This window comes from Bubalus kerabau, chromosome 1, assembly GCF_029407905.1.
Source record: "Bubalus kerabau isolate K-KA32 ecotype Philippines breed swamp buffalo chromosome 1, PCC_UOA_SB_1v2, whole genome shotgun sequence".
In the NCBI taxonomy this organism is placed as follows: domain Eukaryota; kingdom Metazoa; phylum Chordata; class Mammalia; order Artiodactyla; family Bovidae; genus Bubalus; species Bubalus kerabau.
In genome coordinates this window covers 152,688,218-152,709,178 of record NC_073624.1, presented here as the reverse complement: position 1 = coordinate 152,709,178, position 20,961 = coordinate 152,688,218, and the positions used below count along the sequence as shown (strand labels likewise).

At 38.4% G+C, this 20,961-nt stretch overlaps 1 protein-coding gene across 23 annotated transcripts in view; it reads left to right on the top strand.

The window, feature by feature from the left end:
• Positions 1–20,961, top strand: part of USP54 (ubiquitin specific peptidase 54) — a 133,879-nt gene that overhangs the window by 52,248 nt on the left and 60,670 nt on the right. For 12 of the 23 annotated variants that reach the window (XM_055535901.1, XM_055535884.1, XM_055535929.1 and 9 more), the window contains 2 exons: positions 17,466–18,321; positions 20,851–20,943. In XM_055535901.1, coding sequence (XP_055391876.1) covers positions 18,175–18,321; positions 20,851–20,943 — 240 coding nt within the window. In that variant the 5' untranslated portion in view covers positions 17,466–18,174. Of the gene's footprint in view, positions 1–1,980; positions 2,036–16,569; positions 16,700–17,465; positions 18,322–20,850; positions 20,944–20,961 lie in introns of those variants that run through there. The other 11 variants (XR_008698406.1, XR_008698408.1, XM_055535971.1 and 8 more) reach the window with 4 other exon arrangements.

The following is a 20,961-nucleotide window of genomic DNA, read 5'->3' as shown; positions in this document are numbered from 1 at the left end:
TTCTTCATTTATTTATTTAACAATCGTTGAACATTTGTTGAAGGTAAGGCAATGTAACATTCTACTTTGTGTTCTAATAAAGTACTTATGTATTGGGTAAGCACTGAATAACAAAGTTCCTGAGACAGAGTAAGTCCCAGTTGGTGGGGAACAGTATTTAGAAAATCTTTTGGGAAATGAACTAATTATAAATGACTACTCCTTTCTAATAGGGTGTGACTGTCATTAGTCATCATTACTATAACTTACCAGCTGAGTGGCTTCTTCAAACAGGTTTGTTGAGTGGAGTGGATTTCTAGTATTAGGAAGTACTGGGAAGATGAATCCGGGGCAAGGATAATACAGATGACTCTTGGACAACAGGGGATGGAACTTCATGGTCCACTTATATGCAGACTTTCTTCAATAAATGTACATATTCCTTATTGAGTAAAATGCTGGGCATATATGGAGAACAAATCTTCTATTCTGTTTTAAGGGGAGCAGTGATACTTGAGGTTGGAAATACATGGGTTAAGACTGTGGAAGACCATTTAAGTCCTAGGAGTTTTGACTATAAGTATTTTGTCACTGAAGTTCTTTGAGCTAAATCTTGATAGTGATTGTTCAGTTGCTTGGTCGTGTCCAACTCTATGACCCCTGTGACTCTATGAACTGCAGCACTGCGGGCTTCCCTGTCCTTCACTGTCTCTCAGAGTTTGCTCAAACCCATGTCCATCGAGTAGGTGATGCCATCCAGCCATCTCATCCACTGTCGTCCTCCTCCTGCCTTCAATCTTTCCCAACATCAGGGTCTTTTCCAATGAGTTGGCTCTTCACATCAGGTGGCTAAAATATTGGAGCTTCAACTTTAGCATCAGTCCTTCCAATGATTATTCAGGACTGATTTCCTTTAGGATTGACTGGTTTGATCTCTTTGCTGTCCAAGGGACTCTCAAGAGTCTAACACTACAGTTTGAAAGTATCAATTCCTTGGCACTCAGCCTTCTTTATGGTCCAACTCTCACATCCATACACGGCTACTAGAAAAACCAATAGTTGAATTGTATTGAGAATGCATTATTTTTAGAATACATTTTCCTTCATTTTGATATGGCTTTCTGTTTGTGCTATCAATTATAATTTAATCTCATAGAATTTTTATAGTAAGTGTATGTGTGTCTGTGTTTGTGTGTATAAGAGAGAGAGGGAAAAGGAAAGAGAGACAATTGGTACGGGGATGCAGTTTTCATAATCATAGCTACTACTTATGGAACTTCTATTTTGTATCTGGCCCTGAATATTAGAATTTTGTTACAGTACTCTCAATAAATCACATTTATTACAGGTGGTAAATGACCTGAACGTGATGGAGCAGGATTGGAACGTAGATTCATCTTATTCTTCTTTATGATAATTATCATCAAAACATTTATGGCTCATTTACGAAGTCCTAGATACTGGGCTAATTTTACACACACGCACACATACACACTATTTCATTTAATCCTTGTAAGAGTTCTATGGGAGACATGTTATTTTTTCATCCCACCTCATTATCGGAGACTTCAATAATTGATTCAGTAAGTTGGTCAAGATGACACAGATGTTAGGTGATAGAATCCAAAACTGTTCTGCCCTGTGAACTCTAGCTCCCAAACTTTTAGAATTCACATTTTATTCTCTTAGAATGGTACCTCCTGGATCTCCACTATGAGCATGGTGTTTCCTGAGGTTATGTAATGCAGTTGCTCCTGTAGAGGCTGTGCTTTTAGCCACTGAGTTCTTTCTACTGTCTTGCTGCCTCTCTTATGTTCATTTGTGCTCAGTTGCTTCAGTCATGTCCGACTCTTTGCGACCCCATGGACTGTAGTCTACCAGGCTCCTCTGTCCATGGGATTCTCCAGACAAGAATACTGGAGTGGGTTGCCATGCCCTCCTCCAGGGGATCTTCCCAACCCAGGGATCGAACCCTTGTCCCCTGTGTCTCCTGCATTGCAGGTGGATTCTTCATCCCCTGGCCTCCTGGAAAGCCCACTGCCTCCCGTACAAGTCGGTAAGTTATCCATATAGCTCTGGATCTTTGTAAGGAGGGGCTGAGCAGCATACAACTGTCATTTCTTAGTTATTTAGTTCGTCATTTATAACAAAGTGAAACTTGCCTTGGTTTTTTTTCTCCAGCTGGTTTTGGACAGATTTGTGGTAAATGACAGTTTTCCAAGTTCTCACAAAAGAAAAAAATAAAGCTTTCTGTCTTTTATCAGCATAGAGTTTTTCTTGTACATGATGTAATAATTTGAGGCTGCCAAAGTCCAACCCACAGGAAATTGTTTGAGTTGGGTAGCAGTATTCACTGGGGAGTTTGCAATAATCAGCCCATAAATCAACAAATAGTGTAGCCTTTTTTTTAATGCTTGTAGATGCTATCTGTGTTTATTTTTAAGCTTGAATCAAAACAAATATTGATTCACTTATATAGTCTTCTTAGAAAAAAATGTCTGCAATATCTCAAGCTAGATATGGAGATTTGGGGGACTCATTTAAGGAGAGTCAGAGTCTATCAGAATGTTGGAACTGATTGTTCTAGGTCCTTATCCCTTCAAACAGAAAGTTTCCTCTTTAAATAAACTTTCAGTGATTCAGTGCCTGTTATATTCAACTTCTCTGTGGAATGAAAGATACCCTTAAGGAATATATGAGGTAGTCCCTGTATACAAGTAACTGTAATACGGGAGAGGATGGGAATGCTCATCTTGGAGTGGAGGATGAGTGAGGGGCACTTAATAGGGGCTCAGATATCTGATCAATTGGTCCAGCTATATCTTCTACAAATTCATTTGTGAATGAGTGAGTAGAAGATGTAACTGGAAAATGGTGGTGAGGTCTAATGACTCTTAAACTTTGTGTAAGTGCCAGACATATTTAATTCAATTTTATAAGTTAGTAGTTAATTTTACTAGCAGAATATGTGAATATAAAAACGTGAAAAAGAAAATAAAAACATGCAATAAGAAAAACACAATCATGAACATGAGTCGGTAACAAAAACTGTCAAAGTAGGTCCTGCTGCCGGCTTTGGTTTTCTTCAAGTTTACTGTTTGTTCATGTTTTTGCCCTGAGAGTGGAATAAGTGGACAGGAAAAAATCATGGGAGAGAAACTTGTGAAAACTCCATCCATTAATTTCTCCCCTTGTGAATTATGAAAATGCCATTTTTTATTTTTTAAAGTACCATTTTTCTCTAGCCAAAAGAATCCTCATCACTAGAAGCCATTGAAAAGGGGAATGGCATGGTATTTTAGGAGACCTCTGGTGGTCTCATATGCAGCAATGGAGGTCTGGCAATGAGTCAGTAATGTGGTGTAGTAGCCCAGTGGGGAGAGGATCTGAACATAGCAGCAGTAGCAATGAGACTGGAATGAAAAGAAATCGAAATCGAAATCTAGCCTCCTGTTTTTAGATAGGCAGTAGTTACCAATTATTAAATAGCTTTCATATTGTTAGGATCTTAGGTGTCTCAATGATTGGTTACCTCTGGTCCAGAGCCCTTACATTCTGTTCTTAGGGAAAATGAGTTTAAAATCCAGTTTTAGTTTTACTTGAAGGAAATTGTAAACTAAATATAATTTATCCATGAATTATAGATAATTTAGAAAATAGAGAAAAGAGGGGAAAAATATGCATCACCCTAACAAGACCCCTGTCCTTTTACATTTACTTTTTCTTGATCTTACAGATTGAAAAACTTTTCTAATAGTTTATTCCAGGTAAATCAAGCTCTGAGAAACAGACTTCTGAACTAATAGAACTTAACCCATTACCTGCTGAACTGTGAGGGTAAACATGGTAAACCCATAGATTTCAAAGAAGTCTTTACTGGACTCTTAAGTTCCCCATGATCACAAACTATTCATCCACCTACACTTGTAAGTGTAGAAAGTTAATCCTCCAAATACCTCTGTTCCCCACTGGGGCCAAGCTTTCATCTCCCTCAGTGAAGTATTTGCATAGTTAAAAAGTTTTTTGTTTTGAACTAATTTGGGACTTACAGAAAAGTTGTAAAGATGGTACAGAGTGTTTTTAGATATCTCTTACTCAGCTTCCTTTAATGTTATCATCTTGTATAACCGTAGTACAATGATGAGAACCAGGAAATTAACATTGGTTCAATACTATTAAGGAAAGACCTTCAAGCTTCACTAGTTTGTTCATCATTATTCTTTATTGAGGATTCTATCTAGGATCTCACATTGCATTTCACGCATTTTTCCTCATTAGTCTCTTCTGTTCTGTAAAAGTTTCTCAGTCTTTCTTTGTCTTTCATAACTCTGACATTTTGGGAGAGTATTAGCCAGTTATTTGGTCAAATGTCCCTCAATTTAGATTTGTCTTTTTTTTTTTTTTTCCTCTCATGATTGAACTGAGATTATAAGGTTTAGTCAAGACTATCACAGAAATGTGTTCTCAATGCATTATTAACACGGGATTCATAATGTCATTATTTATTTTTGCTGGTGATGTTTGACCTGATCACTTGGTTAAGGGCCTCTCTGCCTGGGTTCTTACAGTAAAGTTAAATTCTTTCCTTTGTAGTTAATAAATATCTGGTTGGAGATATTTTGATACTGTCATTTACATGAATGTCATGGAATTCTCTGTGCATGGAATTACTAGTATTACTTAGAGACCTCACTGAACTTCATTTAATGATTATGAAATGAATTTCCTTAGGAGACTTATCCCCTTCCAGGGTACTTGTACCTTATTCCTGGTTTCATCAAAGGACCCTCAGGTTCTGCAGGAGCAAATCCCTCTAGTCTTTAGTGGTGTCAGTCACGCTCGTATCCCATTCATAATGAAGTCTCCAGTGCTAATAAGCTATATGTCTCTGAACCCCCTTCACCCCACTGTCTCTTAGGGTGATGGGCTCTTCCTGTGGCCCAGTGTCCTTCCAGGCCTCATTTCTCTTTAGGCATAAGCCAGTTTCATTTCACCAAACATTTGAATGACTGCTTAGGGTTTTTTCAGAAATAGAGGCTAAGAGCAGCTTAGCTGTTTGGTGTGGAATACAGTAGTGGATAGTTAGGGTAGCTGCGTCTGTAGCCTGGTTTAATACTTTGGCCTGAGAAATATGGCAGCACATTATGATGTATTGTGTATACTCATTGTGAAGTAATCATTCTCTGTGTTTTGTTAATACAGAGAAATAAAATGATTTTTTTTCCTGAAGGTCATCAGCTAGAGCTTTATTGCTCTAACGCTGTCAGTCTTGAGCCTTTTAAATTTAGCCCTGCCATTTCTACTCTGTCAACTGTGGATCTGTGGTAGAAATATTACAGTCTGCCTAAGAATGAAAAATCCAAATGTAAACCAGACAGTACAATTTAGGTCTATTTAGTGCTAAGAAAATTGTAAACAATGAATAACATATTAGATGTTTGATTAGTAAAATACAAATTTATTAGTATTACTGAATTCAAAGTAGCTTTTTGAATTAAATATTTTTTCAAGTAACATGTATGATAGAAGCCCATTTTCTGTAATATGATTCAGATTCTGTGGGTCCTGGAGCTTAATATAATTTAGGGGACCCACTTTAAGGAAAACATTTTTTTTAAAATAGAAAATTGAATATTGGGCCTGAGGACCTGTGCAAGAGAGTGCCTTGAAATTTAATCTTCATGGTTTCTTGTTAAGTCTGCTTCTGGATGTGGGAATCTGCAAAAAGTTCGGGACCCACTGTTTTCTGTCATTTCACACAGGGGAAAGGTTTTTACCCTGCCCACAGGAAGTTAGTGTGTTCAGATTGGGAACAATATGGGACATAAAAACTTAGTAACTGCATTTCACTAACAGGTAATAAGATGACACGCTTCCTTCCGAATTTTGGCTTCTAAGCTTCCTTGGAGTATACCTGATGTTAGAGACAGGAAAGTGAGGCAGGCTGTTTTGACTTAGTAAATCCCAGTAGTAATGATGATTTAAAAAGTCTTAAGTAGATTACTTTAAAGTAGATTAAAGATTAAATAAATATAAGAATTTATGTTCAGATTTTTAATTTCTTCATGATTCAACCTTGGTGGTGGTGGTGGTTGTTAAGTGGCTCAGTCATGTCCGACTCTTTGCAACCCCGTGAACTGCAGCCCTTCAGACTTTCCTGTACTTCACTATGTCTTGGGGTTTGCTCCAACTCATGTCCATTGAGTCACCATCTCATCCTTGGTCGCCCCCTTCTCCTTCTGCCCTTAATCTTTCCCAGAATCAGGATCTTTTCCAGTGAGTCACCTCTTCACATCAAGTAGCCAAAGTATTGGAGCTTCAGCTTCAGCATCAGTCCTTCCAATCAATGAACATTCAGGACTGATTTCCTTTAGGATTGACTGGTTTGATCTCCTTGCTGTCCAAGGGACTCTCAAGAGTCTTCTCTAGCACCACAGTTCAAAAGTATCAATTCTTTGGTGCTCAGCCTTCTTTATGGTCTGGCTCTCATCTGTACATGACTACTGGAAAAGCCATAGATATGACTATACAGACCTTTGTTGGCAAAGTGATGTCTCTGCTCTTTAATGTGCTGTTTAGGTTGGTCATACCTTTTCTTCCAAGGAGCAAGCATCTTTTCATGGCTGCAGTCACTGTCTGCAGTGATTTTGGAGTCCAAGAAAATAAAATCTGTCATTGTTTCCACTTTTTCCCCATCTATTTGCCATGAAGTGATGGGACTGGACGCCATGATCTTAGTTTTCTGAATGTTGAGTTTTAAGCCAGCTTTTTCACTCTTCTCTTTCACCCTCATCTAGAGGCAAGAGCAAAGAGTTCCTCTTGGCTTTCTGCCATAATGGTGATGTCATCTGCGTATCTGAGGTTGTTGATATTTCTACTGATAATCTTGATTCCAATTTGTGATTCATCCAGCCTGGCATTTCACATGATGTACTCTGCATGTAAGTTAAATAAGCAGGGTGACAATATACAGCCTTGATGTATTCTTTTCCCAATTTTGAACCATTCCATTGTCCCATGTCTGGTTCTGACTGTTGTTTCTTGACTGTTGCTTCTTGACCTGAGGTTTCTCAGGAGGCAGGTCAGGTGGCCTGGTATTTCTTTAGGAAATTTTCACAGTTTGTTGTGATCCACACAGTCAAAGGCTTTAGTGTAGTCAATGAAGCAGAAGTAGATTTTTTTGTGGAATTCTCTTGCTTTTTCTGTGATCCAGTGGATGTTGGCAATTTGATCTCTGGTTCCTCTGCCTTTTCTAAATCCGTCTTGTACATCTTGATGTTGTTGGTTTATGTACTGTTGAAGACTAGCTTGAAGGATACTGAGCATTACCTTGGAAAGCATGTGAAATGAATGCAGTTGTGTGGTAGTTTGAACATTCTTTGGCATTGCCTTTCTTTGGGATTGGAATGAAAACTGACCTTTTTCAGTCCTGTGGCCACTGCTGAGTTTTCCAGATTTGCTGGCATATTGAGTGCAGCACTTTCACAGCATTATCTTTTAGGATTTGAAATAGCTCAACTGGAATTCCATTACCTCCACTAGCTTTGTTTGTAGTGATGCTTCCTAAGGCCCACTTGACTTTGCATTCCAGGAGGTCTGGCTCTAGGTGAGTGACCACAGCATCATGGTTATCCGGATCATTAAAACCTCTTTTTGTATAGTTCTTCTGTGTATCCTTGCCACCTTTTCTTAATCTCTTCTGCTTCTATTAGGTCCTTGCCATTTTTGTCCTTTATTGTGACCATCTCAATGAAATGTTCCCTTGGTATCTCTAATTTTCTTGAAGAAATCTCTTGTCTTTCCTGTTGTATTGTTTTCCTCTACTTCTTTGCATTGTTCACTTAAGAGTGCTTTCTCATCTCTCCTTGCTATTCTTTGGAACTGCATTAGTTGGGTATATCTTTTCCTTTCTCCTTTGCCTTTCCCTTCTCTTTTCTCAGCTATTTGTATGGCCTCCTCAGACAACCCGTTTGCTCTGACCAGCGTGTTCTCTTGACAAAACTCTTAGCCTTTGCCCTGCTTCACTTGGTACTCCAAGGCCAAACTTGCTTGTTAGTACAGTTATCTCTTGACTTCCTACTTTGCATTCCAATCCCCTATGATGAAAAGGACATGTTTTTTGGTTTTAATTCTAGAAGGCCTTGTAGGTTTTCATAGAACTGTTCTACTTAGCTTCTTTGGCATTAGTGGTTGGGGCATAGACTGGAATTACTGTGATGTTGAATGGCTTGCTTTGGGAATGAGCTGAGATCATTCTGTTGTTTTTGAAATTGCAACCAAGGTGGACTTCCTTGTGGCCCAGTGGTTAAGACTCTGTGTTCCCGTGGCACACAGCGTAGGTTCAATCCCCAGTCTGGGAAGATCACACATGCCACTGTGGTCCAGGAAGGGGGGAAGAAAAAATATGTGGAGAAGGAAATGGCAACCCACTCCAGTATTCTTGCCTGGAGAATCCCATAGACAGAGGAGCCTGGCAGGCTATAGTCCACGGGGTTGCAAAGAGTCGGATATGACTAAGCGACTTCACTTTCACTTTCACTTTCACTGCATTTTGGACTCTTTTGTTGACTATGATGGCTACTCCATTTCTTCCAAGGGATTCTTGCCCACACTATGATGGCTACTCCATTTCTTCCAAGGGATTCTTGCCCACAGTAGTAGATATAATGACCATCTGAATTAAATTTGCCTGTTGCCATCCATTTTAGTTCACCAAGTACTAAAATGTCGATGTTTACTCTTACCATCTCCTATTTGACCACATCCAATTTACCTTGATTCATGGACCTAACATTGCTCTACATGTATAGAGGTAGTGTAACTCCCAGCACAATCAAAGACATGTAACAGTTTCATCATGCTGGTACTGCCCCTTTGTAATCAACTCTTACCCTCACCTCCAACTTCTGGCAACTACTGGTCTATTTTGACTTTTGAATTTTAATTTTGACTTTTCCAAAATGTCATAAAAGTAAAATTGTATAGCATATGACCTTTTGAGTCTCATCATAGTACATTTGAGATTCATCTGTATTTTTTTTGTGTGTTAGTATTATTACTTTCTATTGTTGAGTTTAATGTATGTATGTACCATTTACTAGTTGAAGAACATTTGGGTTATTTCCAGTTTTCGGTGATTATATATAAAGGCACTGTAAACATTTGTGTAAAGGTTTTTACATAGCATAAGCTTTTATTTCTTTTTGGGTAAAATACCTAGAAATGAGGTTGCTAGTTCAGATGGTAAAAGTTCATTTAAGATTGTATGTAATTGCCAACAGTGTCATTTTGCATTTTTGTCAGCCGTTTGGGAGACTTTCAGTTGCTCTGATTCTTCTTCTCTAGTATTTGTTGTTGTCAGATTTTAAATAACTTCTTTTTGTAGTTTTTGTTTTTAGCTATTTAATATGCTTGTAGTGTGGTTTTAATTCCATCCCCCTAAAGACTAATAATAATGGTAAATATCTTTTTATATGTTTATCTGCTATTTAAGAAAATTGGATAATTTTGCTCATTAAGTTTAGAGTGTTCCATGTATATTTTGGATACAAATCATTTATTCATTATGTTATTTGAAAATATTTTTTAATCTTTGGGTTGTCTTTTCATTCTCTTAATAGTGCCTTTCAAATAATAGAACTTCTTAATTATGATGAAGTCCAGTTCTATGTTTCTTTTTTCTTTTATGAATTGTGCTTTTGTTTTGTATGTAAGGAGTCTTTACTTAGCCCAAGGTCACAAAATTTTTGTCTTCTAGAATTTTTATAGTTTTAGGTTTTCATTTAGGACTGTAATCCATTTTGAGTTACTTGTGTATAAAATGTAAGTTATGGGTCAAGGTTCAGTTTTTTTTTTTTTTAATAGGTTTGTCCAGTTGTTCCAACTTCATTTGTTGAAATGTCTATCCTTTCTCCTTTGAGTTACCTTTGCACGTGTACTGAAAATCAGTGACATTATTCGTGTCGGCCTGTTTCTGGGCTCTCTGTTTTGTTCCAGCGCTCTGTGTGTCTGTCTTTTCACCAGTACCATATGGTACTGACCAGTGAATGTTCCACCTTGTTTCTTCTGTTTTAAAATTCTTTTGGCTATTATACTTCCCTTGCCTCCATGTAACTTTTAGAATCAGCTGGTTAATTTCTACAAAAAGAAATCTTGCTGGAGTTTTGATTTGAAATTGCATTAAATCGCTGCATGAGTTTGGAATGAATTGGCATCTTAAAACTGAAATGTCCAGTTTACAAACGTCACATGCCTATCCACTTACTTAGGTTTTGTAGTTTTGGGGATATAGAGCTTATATATATTTATGTTTTTACCTGAGTATTTTGTATTTATGGTGGCTCAGTGGTAAAGATAGTATTGTAAGTAGTACTTTAAAGGAATTTCAGTTTCCAGTGTTCATTGCTATTATACAGAAACACAAGTGATTCCTTAAAAAATATTGACTTTGTATTCTGTGCCCTGACTTCACTTATTAGTTCTTAGAGGTTTTTGGGTAGATTTCTTAGGATTTTCAAGTATAGAACATAGTATCTATAAAGATGGTTATTTTATTTCATTATAATCTATATGTTTTTAAAATTTCTTTTTCTTGCCTTGTTTTACATACTAGGACTTCCAGTATGATGTTGAACAGGGGCAGTAAGAGTAGACATCATTACTTTTTGGGGGGACCTAAAAAGGTGGGACTGGTCCTATCAAAAACCTTTTTTAGCTGAATAGCTGACATTGTTCTACTGCTAAGGAACAATTAAAGCTTTCCACTTTTTTTGTGTGTGAAATCACAAGTAAGTAATGAAGTATGTTAAAGAGAAATATTAGTTCAAAAAACTAATTTTATGAATGAATTGGCTAGCAAGAGACAGGAGGCCAGAAAGACTTATGTATTGTAATAGTCTAGTGTTAGTCACTCAGTTGTGTCTGACTCTTTGTGACCCCATTTTACTGTAGCCCACTAGACTCTTCTGTCCATGGGATTCTCCAGGCAAGAGTACTAGAGTGGGTTGCCATTTCCTTCTCCAGGAAATTGTCCTGACCCAGGAATCGAACCTGGGTCTCCTGCATTGCAGGGCAGATTCTTAACCATCTGAGCCACCAGGAGGGGTAATTGTGGTACCAACTAGGTGATGACAGTGGAAGTGAAAAAGAAGGATCGATGTAAGAGATTTTGAAGGGGTAATTGACAGACCTTACGATGTGGATGCGGAAGGGGGAGAGGGATAGAAAGGCGTCAGAGACTGATAAACAGCCAAGATTTAGAACCTGAGTAATTGGAGATGCCATTAGTTGACAAAGTAGGTGGGGGGAGAATAAGAGGAAGGACTTTTTTGTTGGAGAAAGATGTGACTTCAGATTTCGACATGTTAAACTTGTTTTGAAAGTGAGACAGTATGCACATAGTTAGTAATTTTGTTTCAGAGTTCATGAGATTTATCATTTATCAGCCATAAGTGATGGTTGAAGTTCTGATGGAAAAGGGGATGAGAACACCGTGGGAAGCACTCTGGACAAGAGCAGGCACAACTGATTTTAACTTTAGGGAATGTTCGCTTTTAAGAAAGTAGCAAAGGAGAGAGAAAATGGACTGTTAGAGGATAGGAGAATCAGTATTCATTTGTCATTCTTTCATTTTTGGTATTCTCTCATTTTCTTTTTAATTCATCCTATGAATTCAGGATTGTGTAAGATCAGGCAGCCAGTGTTAGGTGCTGCAGAAAAGTTAAGAAGACTGAAGCATATCGAAGAGCCAGTAGGTTTTGAAATTAGATTGCTTTTGAAAACAAATGTACCATGGAGTAATATTGTGGTGGTAGAGTGAAGGAACAGTACCATCTTCTGAAGACATTAATGGTGAGCAAGGAAAAGTAGCAATGGTAAATTATTTTACAGAGATGTTTAGCAGTGAAAGGTTGAAAAAAATTTAAGACAGTAGGCATAGGAGTAAATAAGTTCAAGGTGGTGTTTGTTGTTACTTTTTAAAAAAAATAAAGAATATGGGATACCTGTATATGGTTGTCTTTAAAGGGGAAAGAGTTCATGAGAATGGAATGTGTGAATGATAATAATAACTAATTTGTATAGGGGTTACTATATTGATATCCTCATAATAAGCAACAAGATATTGTGAATATGGTTTGTAATTTTTTTAAAAATTGGAGTATAATGCCTTTACAATGTTGTGTTAGTTTCTGCTATACAACAAAGTGAATCAGCTATATATGTGTAAGTAAGTAAGTAAAGTCGCTCAGTCGTGTCTGACTCTTTGCGACCCCATGGACTGTAGCCCACCAGGCTTCTCTGTCCATGGGATTCTCCAGGCAAGCATCCTGGAGTGGGTTGCCATTTCCTTTTCCAGGGGATCTTCCTGACCCAGGGATCTAACCTGGATCTCCCGTATTGCAGGCAGACACTTTAACCTCTGAGCCAACAGGGAAGCCCATATGTGTGTGTATATATAAATATATATATATCCCCTCCCTATTGAACCTCCCTCCCACCCCCACCCCCAATTCCCAGTTTGTAATTAGTGATGTGTGGAGTTGAGATAACTGTCTGTTGATTTATCAGTGCAAATATAGTTCAGTTCAGTTCAGTTGCTCAGTCGTGTCTGACTCCGTGACCCCATGGATGGCAGCACGCCAGGCCTCCCTGTCCATCACCAACTCCCGGAGCTTGCTCAAACTCATGTCCATCGAGTCGGTGATGCCATCCAGCCATCTCATCCTCTGTCATCCCTTTCTCCTCCTGCCTTCAGTCTTTTCCAGAATCAGGATCTTTTCCAACGAGTCAGCTTTTTGCATCAGGTGGCCAAAGTATTGGAGCTTCAGTTTCAGCATCAGTTCTTCCAATGATTATTCAGGGTTGATCTCCTTTAGGATTGACTGGTTTGATCTCTTTGCAGTCCAGGGGACTCTCAAGAGTCTTCTCCAACACCACAGTTCAAAAGCATCAATCCTTTGATTCTCAGCCTTCTTTATGGTCCAACTCTTACATCCATACATGACTACTGGAAAAACCACAGCTTTGACTATATGGCAAATATAGATTCTTCAGTAAATTATAAGTAAACTGCTCCACAGATGAACAGAAACCAGAAATGTGAGCAAATTTTCTGGTTAAACTCTTTGTATATCTCAGTGTAGTCCAGTTTGACTTCCTATTGTTTGCGTTACTTTTGGCTTTAATCGCTAGTAATGGGGCTACTGTTCCTTCATTAGAAACTGAGATACTTTTCATGGTTTTCTTGTCATTCTTTAGACCTTCTAAAATGTTACCCTATTTCTTGTAACAGACTGAGTTGTTTTTTTTTTCTAATGAGTCAACTCTTCGCATGAGGTGGCCAAAGTAATGAAGTTTCAGCTTTAGCATCATTCCTTCCAAAGAAATCCCAGGGCTGATCTCCTTCAGAATGGACTTTTGGATTGGGGGCAGGAGGAGAAGAGGACGACAGAGGATGAGATGGCTGGATGGCATTACTGACTCGATGGACGTGAGTCTGAGTGAACTCCGGGAGTTGGTGATGGACAGGGAGGCCTGGCGTGTTGCGATTCATGGGGTCGCAAAGAGTCGGACACAACTGAGCAACTAAACTGAACTGAACTGAGTTGTTTACCTTTTCATGTTAATCTTTGTATTTTGAAAATAATTGTAAAATTTAAATGTTTTTTCAAGCACATGGCTCAATAATACTGATATGTACCTTGCTCTGTGTGAGCCCTATTACAGTTCTTTTTGTACAAGTAGAAGACTTATTCCTGTTGGCTTGCAACTTTCTCGTATCCTGATGAGGTGCCCAAACAGAAATTTACTTCTCTATTTTTAGGCACAGCAGTTCACTCATAATTTATTCTTTGTTTTGAAAACTTGCTTGCACATACTTATCATGTTAAATCTCAGTCATTGTGTGAAATAGATATTGTAAAGCTGTTTTATAGACCCAGAAAACAAAGTTCAGGACAGCTACGTTGTTTGGGATTACAGAAAGTAATAAAAATCTGGAAATTGAGCCCGTACTTTCCAACTGCAAGTCTTGTCCTAGTCCTCTTAATAATATCATAATTGTTGTGTGTGTGTGTGCTCAATCACTAAGTCATGTCCAACTCTTTGGACCCCCATGGACTCCAACCCACCAGACTCCTCTGTCCATGGAATTTTCCAGGCAAGAATACTGGAATGGGTTGCCATTTCCAACTCCAGGGGATCTTCCTGACCCAGGGATGAAACCCTTGTCTCTTATGTCTCCTGCATTGGCAAGCGGATTCTTCATCACTGCACCACCTGGGAAGCCCCAATATCATGATTACTTTACATCATTTACTCCTTACAACAACTTGACCTTATATTGTATTTCAAACTCTCCTTTTCATAGAAATAGTATTCCAGCCTTATTTCCTTTTTGGAGAAGGAAATAGCAACCCACTCCAGTATTCTTGCCTGGAGAATTCCATGGATGAGGAGCCTGGTGGGCTATAGTCCATGGGGTCACAGACAGTCAGGTACGACTAAGTGACTTAACACTTATTTCCTTTTAATTTGGCCACATAGCTATACATTTTTTACATTTTCTTATGTAATTTTAAATTGTTTTATTATTTGAAGATATCAGTTCCTTTTCAACTTAAGAAAATAATTAAAAACTTATAAACAAGTTCTACGAAATGGAATAAAGAATTTCCATATACCCTTCAGCCAGATTTATTTATTGGTAACATTTTGCTGTTTTCAGTTTATTATTTTCTCTCTCCTTCTTTCTCCATGTGTATATAAGTATGCACACATACACACAAGTCTTTTTTTCTGAACCATTTCAGAGTAAGTTGCAGACATTATGCTCTTTTACCCCTAAAATACTTCAATATTGCCTAGGAAGTTCTTTTTCTTTTAAAAATTGGTTGTTAGGGACTTCCCTGGTAGACAGTGGATAGGAATCTGCCTGTCAATCCAGGGCTGCTGCTGCTGCAAAGTCACTTCAGTCGTGTCCAACTCTGTGTGACCCCATAGACGGCAGCCCACCAGGCTCCCCCATCCCTGGGATTCTCCAGGCAAGAACACTGGAGTGGGTTGCCATTTCCTTCTCCAGGGCACATGGGTTCAATCCCTGGTCCGGGAAGATTCCACATGCCGCAGAGCAACTAAGCCTGTGTGCTTCAACTGAGCCCACATGCTGTAGCTACTGAAGCCCGTGTGCCTAAAGCCTGTGCTCTACAATAAGAGGAGACACTGCAGTGAGAAGTTCCAGCGCTGCAACTAGAGCGTAGACCCTGCTCGCCACAACTAGAGAAAAGCCCATGCGCAGCAACGAAGACCCAGTGCAAACAAAAATAATGAAAATACATAAACTGCTAAAAAAAAAAAAAAAAGAAGAAGGTTGTTAGATAAATCCAAGACTTCCTGGTGGTCTGGTGGTTAAGACTGCATGGGCGAGCACAGGTTCCATCCCTGGTCCAGGAACTGAGATTCCACATGCCGTACAGTGCCTCCCCCACTCCCCCAAAAGTTAGGGCTTTGTGGGTAGAATTCTTTATTTACTTTCTCATGTATGTTTCGTAGATGGATTATATTGTTTGGTGCAAGACCTGCGATTTAATTGAAATATTTTGTCTTCAGTGTTTCTTTGGACCGTTTGTTACTGCCCCTCTTGGCTTTGTTCTTTTTGGCTCTCACCTCTGGTTTCTGACACACCTAATTCAAGTGTGAGAGCTTTTTGCCTTACCCTACATAGGCCATTCAGAGCCTGAGAATCTTTTTCTGCTACTGCCTTTTTTCCCTTTGCTCCCTGAACTCACGGGTGTGTATCATAGGGCAGGCTGAGTTTCAGTGAGCTCCTCACGTGGATCCTGCTGCCAAGTTCTTTTGGCTTTGAGCAGAGTGGAGGCTTGGTCCTTGTCATTCCTTTGCAGCAGTTAAGCTGAAGGAATGCTGCATGGCTTGTTGGAAATTGCTTAGTGGCCTCCGGTGGGGTGTGTATGAGGGTGTGTGTAGAGAGTTGAGGGTCTTGTAGTCTGTGTGGGAGAACGTGGGATCTTTCCTGGTGCTGTGTGCTAATCATCAGGCAGTATTTATTGAGCGCTTCCTTATGACTAGCACTGTGTTAGGAGCTTTTGGAATAATATAATAAAATGTATAAGTAAGTCACAGTAAGTAGTCAAACAAAACTAGGTCTCCCACTTACCAACTTTGATTTGAGCAAGTTAATGTCTTTAAGCTTCCCTTTACGCTTCTGTAAAATGGAACTATTAATACCTACTGATTGGGCTGTTATGAAGATTGAGTAAAGAATGTGGGTATTGTTTAGCACATGTCTGACACTAGCTAGTATTCCATTTCATACAGTCATGGTCAGGATATATGACTGACACCATATAAAACAAAGAGTAATAAAAACAAATAGAGAATAATATGACACTATAATATATAATCAAATACTTTAATTGTGACCTGTGGATTATAAATAGTCTGGGAATTTAGAGAAGGGAAAGAACATTCTTGTGCAACCATTTAATATTCCTGTGCCTCAGCTTTTCCACTGAACACACTATAGGTAGTGCTAGGTGATCTGAGAAGGATGAAACTGTTATAGCATTTTTGGTTTTTTAGGTCATCCATATGATGGTGAGAAGGAAAGGAGAAGCTTGGGCAACTGTTAGAAGCCAAATTTAATATTTAACATTCTCAATTTTTTCCTTATGTGGACCTGGCGGCCTTATAGGAGAACTTAAAGGTGAATATTAGAAGCATTTTCTTCCAAGGAAATTTTTGCCTCTTGCTTCTTTGGCATTTTAATTAGTTGAAGATTATTGTTGGTTAATGGATGGCCTCTGATGGTGACTGCCTTGGATATAATCTGAGGATTAAGTGATTTGTAACCCAAATTATCTCTCTGATCCTCTGGCAAAAAAAATGTAACATACAAACAAACAGGGCAGAAGAAGATTTCGTTTTTTTGGACTGAATATTAAGGACATATAGTTTACTCACCATGAGGGTTTCTCTGGGATGGGACATCTTTACTCAGTAAAGTGATAACATGCCCCTCCCACCTTTAAATAGGCTTTTATAGCCACGGGCATGTAAAACACCTTTAAAATTTTCTGTACTCAAAACATCCAAAAGAAACTGTTTCAACTTCCCAGTTTGGTATGTGTTTACTTGGTAATTTTTTTCTTAGCCTGGTTGTGGAAAGTTCGCATTGGAGTTTTATATTTGTCCAGATCAACTTTCTTCTCCTAGAAAATTTGAGAGAAGTCTCCTGTGAAAGTAAGGCTGCTCACACCTTTTCCCCCTGCCTGTTGAGTGGTTCTCCTTTTTGTTGTTGTTGGGCTTATTTTTTTGGTTGGGGGAGGGCTATGTATTGTTTGCCAAGGTTTCAAGTTTATAGTGCGAGGTGAGGCAACGTTGATCTTGGCAGAACAGCACAAAGCTAGTAGAGTCATTAAGTGACGCAAGCTTTTGATTTTTTTTTTTTTTTTTTTTTCTTTCTGTTAAAGCTCTCTGGCACAGCTGGCTAGTCTGGTCACAGAGGAAAAGAGAAGAGATTTTCTGAAGTTGTGGATGGAATAATAGAAGATGTTTGGGACATATTAAAGAACAGCAGCAGAGCAACAACAGCAGAAACTCCATGTATTTCAAACAAACTTCTTAGCTTTCTGAAATCTATGTCAGTTGCTTAGAACCTGGGTTTTTACTTCAAAGGATGATGGGACAATGGGACAGGGCAGTAGAAGGCAAGGAGAGTTGTGCTGGATTCCTGGTTGTCTGTCTGCCTCTCCTTCCAGTTGGGAAAATCTTCAATCCACAGGAAGCATTATAAACAAGCCTAAAGAACACACTCTACCCTGATCCTGGATTCTGTTGTAGTTGAGGATTACAGCCACTTCACCAGAATTTTATGGAGTTGGTTCAAGAAAAATAGAAGGAAGCGATACTTAAGGATTTCTCTGTTTGAATTTGTCCTGTGCCATGTTAAATTTTAGGCATTATTTGGAACAAGTTGAGGACAGCTCTGGCTTGTGGATCTAAGGATGCCTGAGTTTCTTGAGCTACCTATATGATGTTTGAAAGGTTGTAAATTCAAAGTCCTTCAACATAAATTTGTTAAATTCTGGATTCTCTTTATATTAAGGGCTTCAACAAAGACTAAGGACTCCCCCAAAGATACAGAATATTCTCTTGTTTTCAGGCTAAATGTGAACAGTAATGTCTTGGAAGAGAAATTATTTTTCAGGGGGCCGTGGTAGTGTCCAGGGGATGTTTGCTCCTCGAAGCTCAACCTCCATAGCTCCCAGCAAAGGCCTCAGCAATGAGCCAGGACAAAACAGCTGCTTCCTCAACAGTGCCTTGCAGGTAAGGATAATTTCTTTTTGGTGAACTTCAACTTTCAGTTGCTGATGCTGTATTTCTGATTACTTTTTAAAATCTAATACTTGATAGTCTCTGTTTGAGATCAGCAGCTTAAGATCATTTTTTTAAGTTCATCTCTGTGATCATAGGCAAGTCACTTTATCTGTTTGAGTCTCAATTACCTGATTTGTAAAAGAGATTAATAATGATAATAGAAATGAAAACTAACTAAAGGGAGGTACATGGACTAGATCGTACTACTTGCTTAGTGACTTTTTTCCTGAACAGTCTCTACTGTTTCTTTTTTTTTCCATTTGAGACTAAGGTGTCTCATCACCCTAGCTGCTTTCCTCCAGTCTAGAAAGCAAAATTCTTTCCATAAGTCAAAGATTTTCAGGTATGTTATTCTTGTCTCATAATATTCAGGCTCTCAGCATACTCACTGATTGGGGTCCAGTCTTTGTCCACTTCTTTGTCTCCTTCCTCTGAGCTCTCCTGTAGTATCTGATTAGATATGCTTACACAGAGCTGGTAGAAAATAGATTCCCCTAAGTTGATTATCTACTCTAAATTTTCCCTTTTGGTTTTGCTTGCCACGTTGCTGCTGCTGCTGCTAAGTCGCTTCAGTTGTGTCCGACTCTGTGCGTCCCCACAGATGGAAGCCCACCAGGCTCCTCTGTCCATGGGATTCTCCAGGCAAGAACACTGGAGTGGGTTGCCATTTCCTTCTCCATTGCATGAAAGTGAAAAGTCAAAGTGAAGTCGCTCAGTCGTGTCCGACTCTTAGCGACCCCATGGACTGCAGCCTACCAGGCTCCTCCGTCCATGGGATTTTCCAGGCTATGTTAGCCTTCTCAAAACCCCGGTGCTTACTGTCTGTCTGTCTGCCCTGGCCAATCAGGGCCATAGTGTGATAGGTTCATCCCTCTCAGTCTAACTTTCAAGTGATAACTTTCCCCTTTCTCTCCTCTTCAGAGTAAAAGTAAATCTTAAGATAAATATGCTTGGGTTAAGTATTAATTAGCTTTACACCTCAGATATATGAGAAAATAAGTTGTTATGAGAGAAAAAAAGACATGACAATGTATTTGGTATAAAAAGCACTGGACTTAAGAATTAGGAGACCTAGGTCCGAGTTTTAGCCTTTCTTTAGACTAGCCTTGTGACTTTGTACAGGTAATAGTATTTTCGTTTTCTCACTTGTAGTTCAAGAATCTTGTCAAGCTTATTTACTTGCTTATTTTGTATTATGAATTTTCATGCACACAACAACCAGGCTCAACAGTGATTAACATTTACCAGTCTTAGTTCATTCATTGCCACTACTCAATTATAGAACATATAATTTATCTACATATACATATTTCTATTTTTATACTTGAAGACGTTGATAGTTTTGGAGTGCCTATTATAATCTTGTTACAAGTTAAAAATAATTGTTTCTATGAGCTAATATTCTAACTTTTATGGTATGAAAGCTATGTTCACTACAGGTGTATTGAACCCATTACATTTATTATAAAAAAGTGTTACTTATTTGGGAGTGTAGCATATTTCAACAAACTTTGGAAATATATACCTATAGATACCTAAGTATCAATGTGAAGATACCCCAGAAGTGTCTTATTATCTGGTACGCCTAAAGTGTAGTGCCTTTTCAGATATGATGCTTTGTAAAATGTTTTTTTCAGATAAGAGAAGCTTCCTAAGACATTTATGCTATATATTACACTGTTTCTTTCTTAACTAAAGTTCAAAGTTTATTCAGATTTCCTGAGTTTTTTGCATAGTGTCTTTTTGTATTCCAGAATCCAATCCAAGATGCTGCATTTACTTGTCAGGCTCCTCTTGGCTGTGATAGTTTCTCAGTTTCCTTGTTTGATAATCAGGACAGTTTTGAATAGTACTAGTCAAGTATTTAGTAGGATGTCCCATTATTGGAATTTGATGTGATTCTCATGATTAAACTGGGGTTATGGGTTTTTGAGAGAAATACCGTAAAAGTAAAGTGCTGTTCTCATCTCTTTCTGTCAAAGTTACATTCTATGAACAGATTTATCACTGTTGATTTTACCATTATTTTTTAAATTCTGTTGACTTAAGGAGGTCACACCTCTCTCAGAAAGGTCCAAAATGGAGAAATCTAACAAAGACAAAATTCCACACTGCAATTCAAGCTTCTAAATAAGTTTTTAAATATTTTTGCTTTTCTTGTGTGGGCCATTAAAATAAATCCTTACTCTGCAGTTTTTAACCCATAAAATACCTCTTTAGGATCACATTTGATGTATGTCATACCACATTTTCTCTGTGTGATCTACTTTATGTTTGAATTAGTGTTTTTTCTATAATATGGTCATCTGTGCCTCTGATTGGATACTTCACTTTATTTGGACTTTTTTTGATACATTAGAATGAACTTTTCTCTTGAGGGTAGTGATGTCTTCTGTGATCGTTACCTATATTTGCTTGACTTCTTGATTTAAATGGGGAATTTTTGTAGTGTAATGAAGTATCTTCCCTTTTCCTCAGGTTTTATGGCACTTGGACATCTTCCGACGTAGCTTTAGGCAGCTTACAACTCACAAATGCATGGGAGATTCCTGCATCTTTTGTGCTCTCAAGGTAAATACTTCAAACTTG